The sequence below is a fragment of the Triturus cristatus genome, chromosome 1_1, assembly GCF_964204655.1.
Source record: "Triturus cristatus chromosome 1_1, aTriCri1.1, whole genome shotgun sequence".
NCBI lineage: Eukaryota > Metazoa > Chordata > Amphibia > Caudata > Salamandridae > Triturus > Triturus cristatus.
In genome coordinates this window covers 122,470,630-122,487,044 of record NC_140579.1, presented here as the reverse complement: position 1 = coordinate 122,487,044, position 16,415 = coordinate 122,470,630, and the positions used below count along the sequence as shown (strand labels likewise).

The following is a 16,415-nucleotide window of genomic DNA, read 5'->3' as shown; positions in this document are numbered from 1 at the left end:
CGCCGACTTGAACGCGCTCTCACAGCCCTCCTCGACCACCCCTGACACAGCGACCCCAGCGCTGACTCAGGAAACGCCCAAAGGCGATAGCCACGCCCACTGCGAGGCCACGCCCACCCCCAGAGACTACAAATGGGCCGGCCACACCAGCGCAGCGGGAGCGCCGTTTGCGCGCCAAAGGCAAGCCCGTCTGCGCCCGTCCGCGCACGACTGGGCCCAGGGCCAGAACCCCTGCCTAAAACAGCCAACCCAAAGGTAAGCTACTCACGTAGAGAGCTACTAAGTCTTAGACCCCCAACCTCCTCCTGTGACTATGTCCATGATCTAAATGGACCTTTCACCCGCTGCTCCCTCTGTAAGCCAGCCCAGCTCACACTCCCCACAAAATCTCACAAGCCCGCCTCCCTCAAACTCGCTTCACTAAATTGTCGCTCACTTCCTAAACACGCGACACAGATTAACCATCTTATAGAAGACCTGGAGATAGGAAAAGGATGTCTAACGGAAACGTGGCTTGCTCCACATTCACAATCAGACATGGCACTAGCAACTCCACCTGGCTACCTAATTCAGTCCCTACCCCGCCCCCTAGGTAGAGGTGGTGGTGTTGCCATTATTCACCGGGACTATCTTCACTGTAAAACCAGTGATGCGCAGATTCCCGAATCAGAAAGTCTTCAGTTTACTTTCAAGCTAAACCCAACCAACTCACTAACAGGAATACTTGTGTACCGTCCTCCCGGCCCCCCAGGTCCCTTCGCTAGTTCCCTCCTGGACTCAGTAACAACCCAGGCCCACTCTCTATCGAACTTCATGATAACAGGTGACCTGAACATTCATCTCGATGACCCGGTAGACTCGATAGCTAATGACCTGATCTTAGATCTGGCAGCACTTGACATCCGCCTCCTTAACTCCGGAGCCACCCACATCAAGGGTCATCTATTGGACCCGGTGTTCACTAGCTCCCCCTCGATGCAAGCGAAGGAGGCTCTTCCCCTTCCTTGGACAGACCACTTCTTAGTCTCCTTCCAACTACCTGGAACCTTCAGGAAACCTCAAAAACCGCCCACCTACAGCAGGGACAGGACCTGGTCCAGACTCCCCACTGAAGAATGGGCCAAGATCCTAAAAAGGACCACCCCTGCATACGCGGAAGATCCGACCATCGCCGACAAAAAATTCAGAGAGTGGATCACCTCCTCCCTGGACTCAGTGCTCCCACTTAGAACTAGGGAGGACAAAAACGGCAAACCTGGTTCGGCCCCGTGGTATACCGCGGACCTCCGATTACTTCGCAAAAACTGCAAAAAAGCCGAACGGCTTTGGAGGAGAAACTGGCAGCACGCCAACAAAGAAGCTTACCAGAACACAGTCAGGCTCTACAAAGAAGCCATCCGACTCGCCAAAGCTTCACATTATGACAAGCGGATACAAGAATCATCCAACTCAGCCAGGGAATCCTTCCTAATTGTAAAGGAGCTGCTCAAAGTACCCAACACTCCCTCCTCCATCACCCCTAGAGTCGACCGAAGTAATGAACTAGCTACTTACTTCAACGACAAAATCACCCGTATCCTGGCCTCCCTCCCACCCCCCGGCCCCCCTAGTCACATGGATAGCCGCTTATCCCTCGACCAGGCCAAAAGCAATCTACGCCCCACACTGCCGACATTCCGACCAGTAACTTGCTTAGAGGTAGAACGAACCTTGACGAAAATGAAAAGCGGATCACCTCTGGATCCAGCACCTATCAGGTTCCTTAAAACCGTAGCCTCAGTCATCGTGCCTACGGTCACGGAACTTATCAACAGCTCGCTTGCCCAGGGATCTGTCCCGGACAGCTGGAAGAGTGCTGTGGTAAAGGCACTTCAAAAAAAACCCCAGCTCGACCCAGCAGACATGTCAAACTACCGACCTATATCACTCCTCCCTGGTATCAGCAAGGTAGCAGAGAAACTGGTCAACGGACAATTATCTCAGTTCTTTGAGACCAACAACGTACTTAGGCAATCCCAGACTGGATTCCGCCCGGGTCATGGCACAGATACCGCCCTTCTTGCCGTCATCGAGGAGGCAAGGCGCATACTGGATTCAGGAGGGTCAGTGGCAGTGATCCTCCTGGATCTGAGCGCAGCCTTCGACACAGTCAACCACCGTGTCCTTTTACATCGACTGGCGGATGCAGGACTTACCGGGACGGCACTCAGTTGGATTGAATCCTTCCTCACAGGACGCACGTTCCAAGTGTGGGACGACAATCACCACTCGTCCACCCTTCCACTTACAAGCGGTGTCCCTCAGGGCTCTTCCCTGAGCCCGACGCTTTTTAATGCTTATATGGCCCCCCTTGAGGACGTAGTGACACCATTTGACATAAAAATGGTAAGCTATGCTGACGACACTCAGCTGGTCGTCTCCTTAGCCCAACTGATCGACCACCCAGAAAACCTGACCAATTGTCTCATAGAAATCCACAATTGGATGAATAACTCATCATTAAAACTTAATGGGTCAAAGACGGAGGTGATGCTCCTGGGGAAACAATGGACGACCATCCCTCCAGCACTCTGGCCCGACGTGTTCGGGGAAATTCCCCCCCCCCCGAAGCGTGAAATTAAGACACTCGGGGTGTGGCTCGAACCAGAGCTTGCTATGAAGACACAAGCAGCTAAAACTTCGGGCACCTGCTTCGGGCTTATGCGCACGACCCGCAAGATTCTCCCCTTACTGCCACCTACTTCCAGGAAACTGCTTATCCAGGGACTGGTATTGTCTCGCCTAGACTACAGCAATTTGGTCTACCTGGGAGCCCCTGAGGCCACCCTGACGAAACTCCAGCGGACACAGAACGCTGCAGCACGCCTGCTAACTGACCTCCCCTCCAGAATGTCCGCCAAGCCGGCCCTCAAAGCTCTGCACTGGCTCCCTGTGCGCCAAAGGGTGCAATTCAAAGCCATGTGCACGACGCATAAGCTGATCAACGGATCTGGCCCGGCGATCCTTAGCAACATGATCACCCCCTACACAGCACCCAGATCCCTACGATCCCAGAATGAGAACCTGGCCAACACTCCTAGATTCAAAAGGACTCGCACAGGAGGTCGACGATTCTCCGTTCAAGCAGCTGCTGGATGGAACGTTCTTCCTCGCTCCCTCAGACTGGAACCCAACTACCTGGTATTCCGCAAAAAATTAAAAACACACTTATTCCCGAAATAGAGTCCCTCAATAAGTATCTCTCCTCTCTCCCTCCCCCTCTACAGGATCACAATTCTTATAGCGCGGGGATGCCCTTGGGTCACCAGGCGCTTTAGAAATCGTTATTAAATTAAATTAAATTATACACCCTCCTTGGCTGCCATGGACCGAGTGGTAGCACACGCCCACTCAGGCAGACCCAACATTTCCAAGTGAGATTTCCTCTCCACCGTAGCCCACGGGGAGTTCTCTAAATCATTGCCCAACAGTCCGTCCACAGGCATCACAGCCACCTGAAGAGTTCCTGAGACACCCCCTCCCCCCCCCACACACACTCAAAGGGAACCTGAGCCACCTCACATTGGCTCTCTGAGTTGTCTGCGGACACTACTGGGTAGAATGCATGGGGGACAACCTGCTCTTTGGACACCAACCGGGAGCTGACAGCAGTTACACTGGCTCCTGTGTCTCTTAGAGCCTCCACTCTATGGCCATTGATGGTCACCCACTGCCTGTACTTTTTAGTGTTATCAGGCAGTGCAGGTTTAGGGACCATCTCAAAGTCTCCTAGTGAGACAAGGGTCAATTCTACGGGATCCAACCCACCTTGGGCACCCATCTCCTCCCCTCCCAGGGCTACACTAGCAAGGTGGAGGGTGGTGCACAGGGTGGTGCAGGAGCATCCCTTTGGGGACACTGTGGATCAAAGTATATGTGGCCCACTTGACCACACTTAAAACAAGTAAGGGGCCCCCTCTGAACAGGCCTACCTGTTGGGGGCACTGGCTTCTTATCTTGGGGAGGCTGGGACACCACTGTTTGGTTCCCTTGGGAATTACTTTGGGGCCCTCTGTGGCACTCCCCCCCCCCCCCCCCCAACTCGTGTGCTCACCCAGCGGTCCGCCTCCTCAGCAAGCTTCCTAGGGTTAGTTAGCTTGCAATCAATCGGGTGCTGGCGTAGCTCAGGAAAACTGTTACTAGATAAATGCTCCCATGCAATCAAATCATAAAGCTGCTCAAAAGTTTCTACTTTGCTACCTTTTACCCAGCGCTCCATTGCTCTGCAAAAAAAAGACCTATTCAACCCACGTGGTACCCTCTAGCTTCTTGCAGGTCCTAAATCTCTGCCTATACATCTCAGGGGTCAAACCATAGCGGGTAATCAAAGCTTCTTTCATGTGGGCATAAACCATCCTACTTTCTGGGGGCAGGTCCAACAAGGTATCCCTCCCCTCACTCACAAAGCATCCCCACCACCCCGCTCCCCAATCCTTCTCAGGGACCCGGTGGGACACCATGGCTAATTCATAAGCGGCAAACCATTGCCCAATATCTTCACTTTCATGGAAATCCTTAATAACCTCCTTGGGTATATACACTCTACTTTCAGTATGCACTACTGGTATGCTGCCACCAGAGGGGGAGATTTTTACAGTCTTTGCTTTAATCTCCAACTCCCTCAATATTCTCTCATGCTCAAGTTTCACTTTCATAATTTCAAATTCTAACTTCTTGTTATCTAGGTCCCTCTTACCATCCATTTTAAGTTTAGCCATCTCCATATTATGCCGCCTATCTCTCTCTCCCTGTCCTCCATCTGTTGTGGAGACAGACCCCTTGAGGACACACTAGTGCCCGGGCTGGAAACTGCTTTATCTCCCACCAAATCTACCACTGCTGCTCTCCTGCATTCTCTTCCCCTCCACAGGCTCTCCCATATTCCTTGGGGCATCCCTGGCTTCTAGTCAGGCCTTCAGCGCCTTGTAATACTCTACCCTCTTAGTGAGACCTTTGATGCGGACTGTGAAGCGTTTGCAAAAATATTTGAGCTGCTTGGAAGTGTAGGTTTCTAATTTCTCTTCTTCCCAGGAGAGATCCTCAGAGGCATTGGATCTGGGCTTGCCCATTGTAGCAATAACTTACAATAAAAAAAAAAATAGAATCAAAAAACCTCAAAAACGTATGTGGTTACGTTATGGTCTGCACTCACTAGTAGTGTATACTATAATAACTGTATGCGATCATAAATGCAAGTCCAGATCCTCACCGCTGACCACCAATGTTAGAAATGGGGGTCTCTAGTTGGCAGTGGCTGGCCACTGTCCAAGTAGGGACCCTTCTTCCTAAGCCAGAGTAAGCGGGCTACACCCTTTGATAACCCCTGCTCACCCCTGTGGTAACGTAGCACGAGCAGCTAGGCTTATCTCCGAGGCAGTGTGTGAAGCATTTATGACCATACACAGTAACACAGTGGAGAACACTACAAAGGGACACCACACAAGTAGTTATAAAAAATAAGTATATTTATTTATAGACTTAACACAAGACCAATAACAGTAAAAATCCACAATACTAGAAAAATAGGGTTACTCTTGAAATGCTGCAAAAATAGTTCAAAGTGTGCAAAGAGGATGATACGCTGATCTGTGTGCAGGACAAAGGGACAAACTTCTCCACGCTAAGCCGGCGATGCGTTGAAATCCTTGCCGCGAGGGAGAATGATGCGCCGAGCCTGTTGCGTGTGCGATCTTGTTGCGATGAAAAGAAATGGCGCTCCTTGAGGGAGTGACGATCCTGATGCGATGAAAATGGCGGACGCCCAGCGTCCGCGCTGTGATGTCATGAAGCGATGAACTCGATGTGATGATCTTTGGTTAGCGAGCCCTCAGCGGCCCGCAAACGTGCGATGCGATGACCTTCGGGTTAGCGAGCTTTTGGGAGCCCGCAAACATGCGATGCGATGATTTCCGGTAGCGAGCCCTCCGTGGCAGCAGCGTGATGATTTTTCATACGCGCTTCAGCTGCGGCGGCTCGCAAACGGGCGTTAGCGACGATTTTCAGCACTCTCTTTTCTGTAGTAGAACGAGAGGCCCTGGAACTCACAGGAGCCTCACCTGCAGATAGAAATCCTCGCTGGGAGGAAACAGGAGGCTGGTGGTGGAGTCTGATGTGCCTGAGACTCCAGCAGGCGGCTAGCTCTCTTCTAGCCCTTGGGTGATTGCTGTAGCAAGATAAAATAAAAGTTCCTTCAAAGTCCTTTTCCTCTCCTTCCAAGTCCAGTAGTAACCACTGCAGGCCAATCCAAGAAACAGCACACAAGCACAAGGACGGTCCTCTCCTGCAGATTCCTTCAGTTACACGGACAGAGGTTCTTCTTGTTGTCCAGGAGCAATACAAATTGTAGGGGTTTCAGCACAGAAATTTATACCCCAAAAGTCTTTGTTCTCAGAAGCTACAAGTCACTGAACCCAGCCAGAACAAGTTCTGCCCAGCCCTGGAGTACTTTGTTTACCAGGCTGCATCCTTCCTTTCAGAAAGAGGGGGTCTGCCATCAGACGCACAGTGGGAGGTGAATGAATGAATGAATGAAGTAGCATTTATAAAGCGCATGGCTACCCAAAGGCATCCCAGCGCTACGGTATGAACCGCAATGGACTTCCGCACTCACTGTGGGAAAAGCCAGGTCTTGAGTCTTTTACGAAAGATGGAGTGATCAGATTCTTTACGCAAGCACAGCGGCAAGGTGTTCCAAAGTTTGGGAGCATTGTAGGAAAAAAGACGGCCTCCGCTTCTGGACCTCTTGATCCTAGGAACAAATGCCAGATGCAGATCACTGGAGCGTAGCTGTCTTTGAGTTGTATAGGGTAGAACAAAAGATGAGATAATGTCAGGGCCTTTACCTCGAAGTATCTTGTGTGTGGTGCACAGGGCTTTAAAGTGAACCCTTTCCCGAATAGGAAGCCAATGTAGAGATCTAAGAGCGGGTTTAGCTGATTGGCGATAAGGAACACCCTCCAACAATCGAGCGGCACAATTTTGCATAGTTTGGAGTTTTTTAAAGACTGCACCGGGAGCACCAAGGTAGAGAGCATTCCCATAGTCAAGGCGAGATAGAATCAATGCCTGAACTACAAGCTTCCTTGCTGAAAAAGGGAGCAGAGGCAAAACTTTATGCAAAAGTTTCAAAACGCAGAAGCAGGAAGCAACTGCCTTTATGGCTTGAGTTTTGAAATTAAGTTCAGAGTCAAGCCAAAAGCCCAGACTCTTTATTACCGATTTAGAAGCTGGCATAGGGCCCATAGTTGCTGGCCAGCTGGTGGCAACCTCGAGGGGAGAAGGATTGCCGAGCAACATAAGCTCAGTCTTATCACCGTTAAGTTTGAGATGGGATTCAAACATCCACCTCATCACCTCCTCGAGGCAGGGGCCGAAACTAGATGAAGGGCCACTTTTATTATTAAATGCCACCACTAACTGGGTGTCGTCTGCATATGTGATTATATGCACCCCAAAGGGCAAGACAATCTCCGCCAGAGGAGACATATAAACATTAAAGAGGGTGGGGCTCAGGGGCGAGCCCTGAGGCACTCCACAATGTAAGAATCTAGGGCTAGAAATGGCCTCGCCCCCAGAGACCTGAAAAGATCTATCGTCTAGGATAGAACACAGCCAATTGAGTGCTGGACCTGTTATACCCAACCCCTTGAGTCGGTGGATTAAAATACGGTGGTTAACCGTATCGAATGCTGCACTAAGGTCCAGCAAGATCACGGTTAGAGACCCTCCTAAATCAAGTATTTTCCTTGCATCCTCAACCACAGCCATTAAGGCGGTCTCAGTCCCTTGCATGGGACGAAACCCTGTTTGGGTCGGATGTAAGAAGTTACCCTCCTCCAAATGTTTGGAGAGGACCGTATTTCCAGACTTCTCCGCAATTTTGCCAATCCATGGCAAAAGCGAGATGGGACGGTAGTTGGCAAGACAGTCTGGATCTAAGCCAGGCTTCTTCAGAAGTGCCTTGACCAACGCCTTCTTCCATAAGGACGGAACTATTCCAGAGGAGAAGGAAGAATTAATCAAGCCCATCAAAAATGGGCTAACCGACGCCATAACTGACGTGAGAATTTTTGGAGGAACAGGATCTCGAGGTGATCCACTCCTGATAAGGGCGGAGATATTATAGAAAGTGTCTATAGTGAGGGGAGGAAATATCTCCAGCAGGGGCGATTCCCTCCTAACAGTGGTTGCTTCAGCGAGAGAATTGAGGTCTGGTTCAGTGAATGCCTTTCGAATTAATTGAATTTTATTAAAAAAGAATTTCGCCAGCTCATTACAACGTTCAGTAGTAAGTTCCGAAGAGTCACGGGCCGCAATGCCTGAGGTAAATTCCTTGACAATACGTTAGGTTTCCCGAGAAGAATTAGATGCACCGGAAATTTTTCCGCTGTAATAGCCAACTTGGGCTTTTTTGATTTCGGTCTTATAAGTCCTGAGCGTATCTTTATATTCTTTTTTTCTGGAAAGAGAAAAATCCTTTCTCCAGACTCTTTCCGCCCTTTTACAAGTTTGTTTAAGTTTCCGGAGCAGAGGGGTGAACCAGGCTCATTTATTCGAACCCAGCTTCACTTTACAGATCTTTTTAGGGAGGACTAGATCTAAAGATTCTTCCATCCAGTGATTAAATTGCTCATTGGCTATCTCAGGGTTTGGATTCATTCGAGGAGTACTGTTTTCTAAAGAGAGGGTCCAATCCTCTAGGTGTAGATTCCGCCAACAGCGGGCAGTTTTCTTTACCGGCCGAGTATGGGGACTAGACACCTTGGGAGACCAGTCAAGGGAGATCAAATAATGGTCGGACCATGGGATGGGTATGGGATTCCTACAATATAGCTCCTGCTGATTCCAAAAAACAGGGTCCAGAAGGTGACCTTTCACATGGGTAGCATAGGGTACCCTTTGTGAAAGTTGAAGAGCAGCGAGATCATCAGCAAATTCTGTCACACTAGTGGAATCCCGGTTATCTAGGTGGGTATTCAGATCCCCTAAAATCATTAAGTTGGACGCTGTAGAGACCAAATTAGTAATTGCTTCGGGTAAGAAAGAGAGAAATTGGGATGAAGGTCCAGGAGGCCGGAAAATAAGAATACCTGAAAGCGAAAGCAATGGGGTAAAACCTATAGAGAAAAGAAGATTTTCGCACAGGGTTAAGGGACTACCAAAAGTACGACAAGTCCAAATTATTTTTATAAACAATGGCTAGTCCACCACCAACCCCGGTAGGCCTATCCACTCTTTGAATTAAATAATCCTGCGGGAGAGTCTGAATAATGTCGGGGCCTGAATTGGAATTCATCCAAGTTTCAGTGAGAAATAGCAGGTCAGGTCTTTCAGTAGAAAATAAAATATTAAGTTCAGTAGCATACTTGGGTAGGGATCTACAATTGAGCAACAATATCTTAAATGTAGTCACAGTCGGTTCCATGTAATTTATAGAGGGAAGCGATATCTTGGTCCAAAGGAGCAATGCTGGCAGGTAAAAACAGAAATAAGGGGGTCAAGTGAGTGGAGACAGTTCAACTCAGGGATGAAATTAAGAGCAAGAAGCTGATCCGAATTATAACAATACCTGTCTGGAGCGGAGGGACAAGGGCTCAAGGCCCCTAGCCCCGGTCGGCCGTTAACGGGCGCAGACGGGCTTGCCTTCGGCGCGCCAGCGGCGCGCCCGCTGGGCGCGTCGGCTGCGCGGGCGCTTCATCCTTCAATTTATCCCCTGCTTCCGGTTCAGCCACTAGAGCGCTGACCCGAGAAAATGGCCGCCAAGAAACGGAGCTAGATAGTACTAGAATCCCCCCACGAGCATTGAACACAGCTCGCAACGGTCACAGACGGGTAAGTACTAAATTATGTAAATTTTAGCAGCGAGTGAAGAATTATCAATTTTATCACTATTAGCAGCGTTGATTTGAGGGCAGCAGGAGGCAGATTAATAAAAACAGATAAAAATACGATCACATTTTGAGTGAGAACAGCATATAATGTTAAAACACACACAACATTCATAAAAGAGTCCAAAGATACTCTATGGCCGCTAGCGGTTCAAAAAAGGTGGAGTCAGCATTCACCTTGCCAGGCACATCCCTATTCAGGTAAAAGAGCTACCCCTCCCCATACTCCAATGCAGATCTTTCTATTCAACCCAGGTCTGACTCAGTCTGCCCTGTCCCTCCAAAACCAGACAGCCAATACACATAACAGCAGAGCACACTGGAAGGCTTAGGCAAGAAAATACCTACTTTCTAAAAGTGGTATTTTCAAACACAGAATATAAAAATAAACTTCACTAAAAGATGTATTTTAATATTCTGAGTCCAGGCATACTAAGGGCCATATGTAGGTAACATACTATTTACCGATTCATAAATACCGAAATTTACCGATTCGGTATTTATGAATCGGTAAATAGTATGTAGGTAAATAATCGGTAATTATTACCGATTCGGTAAATATCGGTATTTATGAATCGGTATTTACCGAATCGGTAATAATGCATCCCTTCCCATTCATTCCTATGGGCCTGGAGGCCCATAGGAATGGATGAGAAGTCAGTTACTATTACCGATTCGGTAAATACCGAATCGGTAATAGGGGAGGCATTATGATGGGTGGCAGGGTGTCACATTGACACCCTGTTGCACCCCTGATTCGTGCATGTGTGCACATGTGGCGCACATACATGCCCTAAGGGCATGTATATCTGCCACATGGCACTTTACAAATAGCACAAAAATGCTTTTTGTAAGGTATTCGTCATTTACCATCAACTTGTAGTTGGTGGTAAATAACGAATCCAGACACCAATAATGCACTCACTTGAGTGCCCCCTACATTGCATTTCTGGATTCGGTATTTACCGAATCGGTATTTTACCGATTTCTTAAAATTCCGATTCGGTAAATACCGAATCCAGAAATCAGCCACCTACATCTCAAGTGCCTCAATACCGGTCGGTAACGGGATATTTACCGATTTTCGGCCGTTACCGACCGGTATTGAGGTACCTACATGAGGCCCTAAGTTTGTTTTTCTACCATGTTCTTTGGGTCAGTTAGGACTATAGAATGTAATAGTCAAACTGCCCATTCTGACCTATGGAGAACAGATAGCCTTACAGTAGTGAAAAACGAAATTGGGTGTAATTCACTACTAGGACATGCTACACACATCAGAGCATGTCCTACCTTACACATACAATGCACCATACCATAGGGGTGACTCACATGATACCATGGGAAGGTTCAGGGGCCGGGAAGTGGGTGCACTTCACAGCCAAGATGGCAGTTCTGGACTACACGCAGACTCTGCAGTGGCAGGTCTGAGACACACTTTACAAGCTGCTTCTGTGGGTGGCGCAAACCAGCACTGCAGACCCACCAGCAGCATTTGGTTTACCAGCCCTGGGCACACACAGGCCACGCTACTAGGGACTAACAGGTAAACCAAATAATCCAATCATGGAGATAACAATTCACATGTCATATTTACACAGGGAGCCTTCGCGCTGTGGCATTGAATGGCAGTGGCCCAGCGTCCAGAGCATCTAATACCAGCAAAAATAGAGGAGATAACAGCGAAAAATGGAAGGGTGACCCACGCCAATGGTGCCAGGTCTAACAGTGATCATGACACAAATGGCTTAAAGTACATTTTTCTGCCTTCCAGAAAGGCAGACCTTTGGCATACGCAGAGTCCGATGCCATAGGCTGGTATTGCTAGTTCAAGCAGAAAGGTGCATTGGCTGAATTGAGGTTCTCGATGCCCATTCTCTCTACAGCCAGTGGTAGTGACAACATTGGTGTAATATTGGGGCTTCTGTTTTCCTTTGTCCTCATGCTACAGTAGCCCAAAGGGAGGGAAAATAGATGCTGGTTGACTTGGCCCTGTACCCACGTTGGAGGAGTGAATGATTTTTTTTTTTTAAGCTCTCACAATGATAGAACATAAAATAGGGACCTAGGGCCCGATTCGCAGAACTAACTAAGACAAAATCCTAAACTTACTACCATTGTGGTATTCACAGAAGTCACTTTAGTTTTCTCATTTTAGGGGTCCTAAAGTTAGGAGTCCTAACTTTACTACTCCTAAACTGAGAAAATTCCAAACTTTAACACTTTTGGTATTCACAGAAAGCATTTAGGAGTCCTAAAGTTAGGACTCCTAACTTCTAAGAATACCGAAATGAGTAAGTGTCTTCTGTGAATACCAAAATGAGTAAGTGCCTTCTGTGAATACCAAAATGGTAGTAAGTTTAGGATTTTGTCTTAAGTTAGTTCTGTGAATCGGTCCCCCAGTTGCCAAACGCAAGGAGAAAGAAAGATGAGGGGTCCTAATTGTGGCAGCTAAAGTGTAAAATCACTCGATTACAGGTTGACTTCACAGAGACTTAATGGGCATGCGAAGGGTAGCTATAGGGACACAGTGCTACTGGCATCATTAACCGCACTATTGCTGGCCACCTTTTGTGCATCAGGAACCTAAGAGCTTCAGGATTACGTGTTTGTGCGCCCCTTCCTGTTCTTATTCTTATGCTGCGGAAGAATCCGCAGAACAGATTCCGGGTATAGTTCTGATAATGCTCCCCACGTGTTGGATGAATTCCCACTGCCCTTCCCTCTTCTCTGTCTCCAACCGAATGAAGATAGCGTTCCGTCCCCTGGTAAGAGCCGAAAGTGGCTCTGTCCGCCCTTCACATCGGTAATCCAGTTTTGATGATCTTGCCATGACTTTATTCAGAATTAATCATTCTTTTCTGTTGATGTAATTGACCCTAATCTGCCCACTCCACTCCCCAACTTCTCTCTCTCCCTCTCTCTCTCTCTGTGTCTCTCTCTCTATATATATATCTCTCTCTCCCTCCCCCCCTTTTATCTTACTACCCATGTCACAGTTGCTAGATTCCTTTTACTGTTTACCTTTAATAAAATCACCTGTTTAATTTTTAGAATCCTCTAGCTGCGGAATTGCTGTGCAATCTGGCGCATGTTTGAGTGAGCTACACATAGACTTAGCTACACCCCAGAGTTAGCTACTTGCACACGGATGCATACATGAACCTACCATTGTTAGTCAGCCCTGGCCTTTGACGTGCATTCTGCAGGCTGCTCAGAGTCCCTTGAGCTCCAGTGAGCAGAAAGTACATCACCTCATGCTACTCTCTATAGTTGTCTCCCATATCCAGACACGTTTATAAGAGCAATGGCAGAAAACCATACCTCCTGCACTTCCGGGTATGCCAGCAACACATAGAATGTGCTACCCTAGGTGTATGAGGATCAGATGAGTTACCAGAGCAGTGTTACAACAGGGCCCAGGCGGGGCAGTGTTACAACAGGGCCCAGGCGGGGCAGTGTTACAACAGGGCCTAGGCGGGGCAGTATTTTTTAAAGCACTTACAAAGTAGCAGACGAAGAAAACCTGGCACGTGGCAGGGAAACACTGAGTCTTGGCTCTAGCATTTCAAAAAGTGGAGGAGAGGTTCAGCGCGTTTGTGGGCCACTTTCAGATGTCTATTGTGAGGTACGCACTGTATTTCCAAGTCACTAATATGGTGTCGTTTCTCCTCCTGAACCCCTGTTCTCAGCCTACGTCATCAGCCAGGAGCAGTACAAGCCCACCAGCTCTGCTGTCATCAAGAACTCCCTCCGGAATAAGCTGGGCTGTTTGCGGGCGCCTTCGCGAATCCGGCATCCCAAGAGCCACTTGCTGGTGTCCTGACTGAGTCCTTTGTGGCAGGGGTGCCTGGGGAGAAGGGGGGTATCTCCTCCTGGAGGAGGTGGAACAGTCGAGCACTGCACTTACCCTGCCCCACCCTGGTATATGTGTCTGCTGTTGGTATCATTTTCGGATACAGTGGATTACACAGTACCAGACCAATGTGGGGTGGGAATTTTCACACAAGGATTCACCAAGGGAGCCAGTATTATGCAGTTTCCCAACATTTCAAATCATTCAAACCGAATCCAATGGGAGAGAACGACCACACAGGAGTATGTGTGTCAGTCAAAGGGAAAGCAGCCTGGCATAAAGGTTGCAAAACTTGGTTGTGTGAGGCAAAAAAACTCTCACACGTCACATGCTGCCTTGGAAATGCAAGGACTATTTTTTTTTCTATTAAAAATATATGCATAGCAAACTGTGTATCAAAGGCAAAAATATATTAATAGTAATGTCATTGCGAATGATTTGAGAGGACAACTTGGGACGGAGAGATGTGAAACTGCTGTAAATAGTCGTACTTCTTGTTTATTGTTCTAGTGTGTTCTTTTCCCTTCATGGGTCTTAGTCCCAATGTTCTGTTGTGTTTATTTGTCAAAAGTAGCCGCATCACCCAGAGTCTTGTGAAACGGCAAAACTGCCTGCTGTCTGAGGTAAAAAGGAGGTCGCCGACACCCACAAGCAGGCCAAGAGGGCAGAGATATCACAGGCAGGAGCAGCCACAGAGACGTCACAGGCACCAGGAGCCACAGGCAGCCACAGAGACACAGCACATGCACCAGCAGCCACAGACGCAACACGTGCACCAGCAGCCACAAGCAGGCCAAGATAGCGGAAAGATAAAAGGCACCAGCAGCCACAGGCAGCCACAGACACAGCACATGCAACAGCAGCCACAGGCAGGCACAGACACAGCACATGCACCAGCATCCACAGGCAGACACAGAACGTGCACCAGCAGCCACAGGCAGGCACAGACACAGCACATGCAACAACAGCCACAGGCAGGCACAGACACAGAACGTGCATCAGCAGCCACAGGCAGACACAGCACATGCAACAGCAGCCACAGGCAGGCACAGACACAGAACGTGCACCAGCAGCCACAGGCAGGCACAGACACAGCACATGCACCAGCAGCCACAGACGCAACACGTGCACCAGCAGTCACAAGCAGGCCAAGATGGTGGAAAGATCGCAGGCACCAGCAGCCACAGACACAGCACATGCAACAGCAACCACAGGCCTCGCACAGACACAGAACGTGCACCAGCAGCCAAACTCTTGGGTGCGAACAAATTCTGCTTTCAGAAGTGCATCTCAGCATAAGGACAGTTGTACACCTGCTTCTCTCACAAGTCCGCTGGTCATCACTTGACTCTGTGTGTGACCTTGGATCACTCTGTGCCGCTATTTTACTCGGTGACTCAGCTGTCATCTAGGTGCTTGGAAGACAACTACATTTGTGTACAAACAGTTCTGTTTAAAGAAAACAATTTAGGGGCAGATTCCGTTCTGGGTCGGAAAGCTCTCCGACCGAGCCGGATCCGGAGTGTTTTCCGACCGAGCCGGACTCCTGCAGTCCAACCGAGCGAGAACGATGCGGCCGTATGCTGTCGGACTTGGTTCGGTTGGACTCCCATAGAAGTCAATGGGAGTCATTCGTATGACACGTACATGGACTCCCATTGACTGAATGGGTACATCGCGCACAAGTGCGCCCCCTACAGTGGGTACGCATCGGTGCCATCCGCACCGTACATGCCTGTGTTGGAGAGACCCATGGGTCTCCCCCTGTGTCCGAGTCGTAAGGCTGCAGACCCCCGCCTCCGGGAGCTTTTGGGAGCCGGACTCTCCACTCGATCCGGCTGTCCGAATCGAGCATATTACTAGCTCGGTCGTGAAACGTTTCCATTGCGCGGCACGGTTTGCTTGCGACCGAGATGTACGGAGCGGTTTGGAGCCGGAAACGATTCGGACAGAGATTTCGCGCTTGTTCGCATCGTACTTGGACGTCCGGACCTGTGTATGTAATTTGACTCGGTCGGAAAATAAACCTCCAAATCGGATCTGCTACTGCCGAACCCGATTTGGTACCCATCCGACCGAGATCAGAATCGGCCCCTTAATAGTATAATAAGCCCTTCAAAATAGGTACAACATTATCAATAAAAAACTAAACAAACACCAGGAAGCACTCTTTGCTCTACCAGTAAAACGGCAGTTGCCAGATTGTGATGCAAGTTTAATTCATAGTCTCAGAGCAACAAATGCTATAGGGTTGCCCCCATGTCAGAAAAAAATACATACCACTTCTTTACGTTTTAAAATTCTGCAGAGGCCCAAAACTGGAAGATGAGATTTAAGTTGTCTAAAATTCTCAATATTTATTTGTGAATGCCAGTTACCTGTATTTGCTTTCAACAAATTTCAAATACTTATAAGTAATTTCTTGAGGTTACTGTTTTGGGTATATATTTCAAAAGAGAAAAGGTACCAGATTTCACAGTTTTTTCAAATGTTTCAAACCAGAGGCCAGGTTTGTAAAATACTGTCCAGGTGGCAGCCCTGTTCCACCTCTGTCGGTTGTGCTTGGACAAGAGGCAACCTGCTTCTCCCTGGACACCAGCTGCCCATTCCAAGGGCCAGGGCTGAGCCCTTCC

At 48.7% G+C, this 16,415-nt stretch overlaps 1 protein-coding gene across 7 annotated transcripts in view; it reads left to right on the top strand.

Moving 5' to 3' along the window:
• The window catches only part of LOC146869738 (uncharacterized), a 78,438-nt gene extending 64,161 nt beyond the window's left edge, over positions 1-14,277 (top strand). For all 7 annotated transcript variants that reach the window (XM_085613898.1, XM_085613907.1, XM_085613856.1 and 4 more), the window contains one exon: positions 13,619-14,277. In XM_085613898.1, coding sequence (XP_085470024.1) covers positions 13,619-13,752 — 134 coding nt within the window. In that variant the 3' untranslated portion in view covers positions 13,753-14,277. The remainder of the gene's footprint in view (positions 1-13,618) is intronic.
• The last annotated feature ends 2,138 nt before the right edge of the window (positions 14,278-16,415 follow it).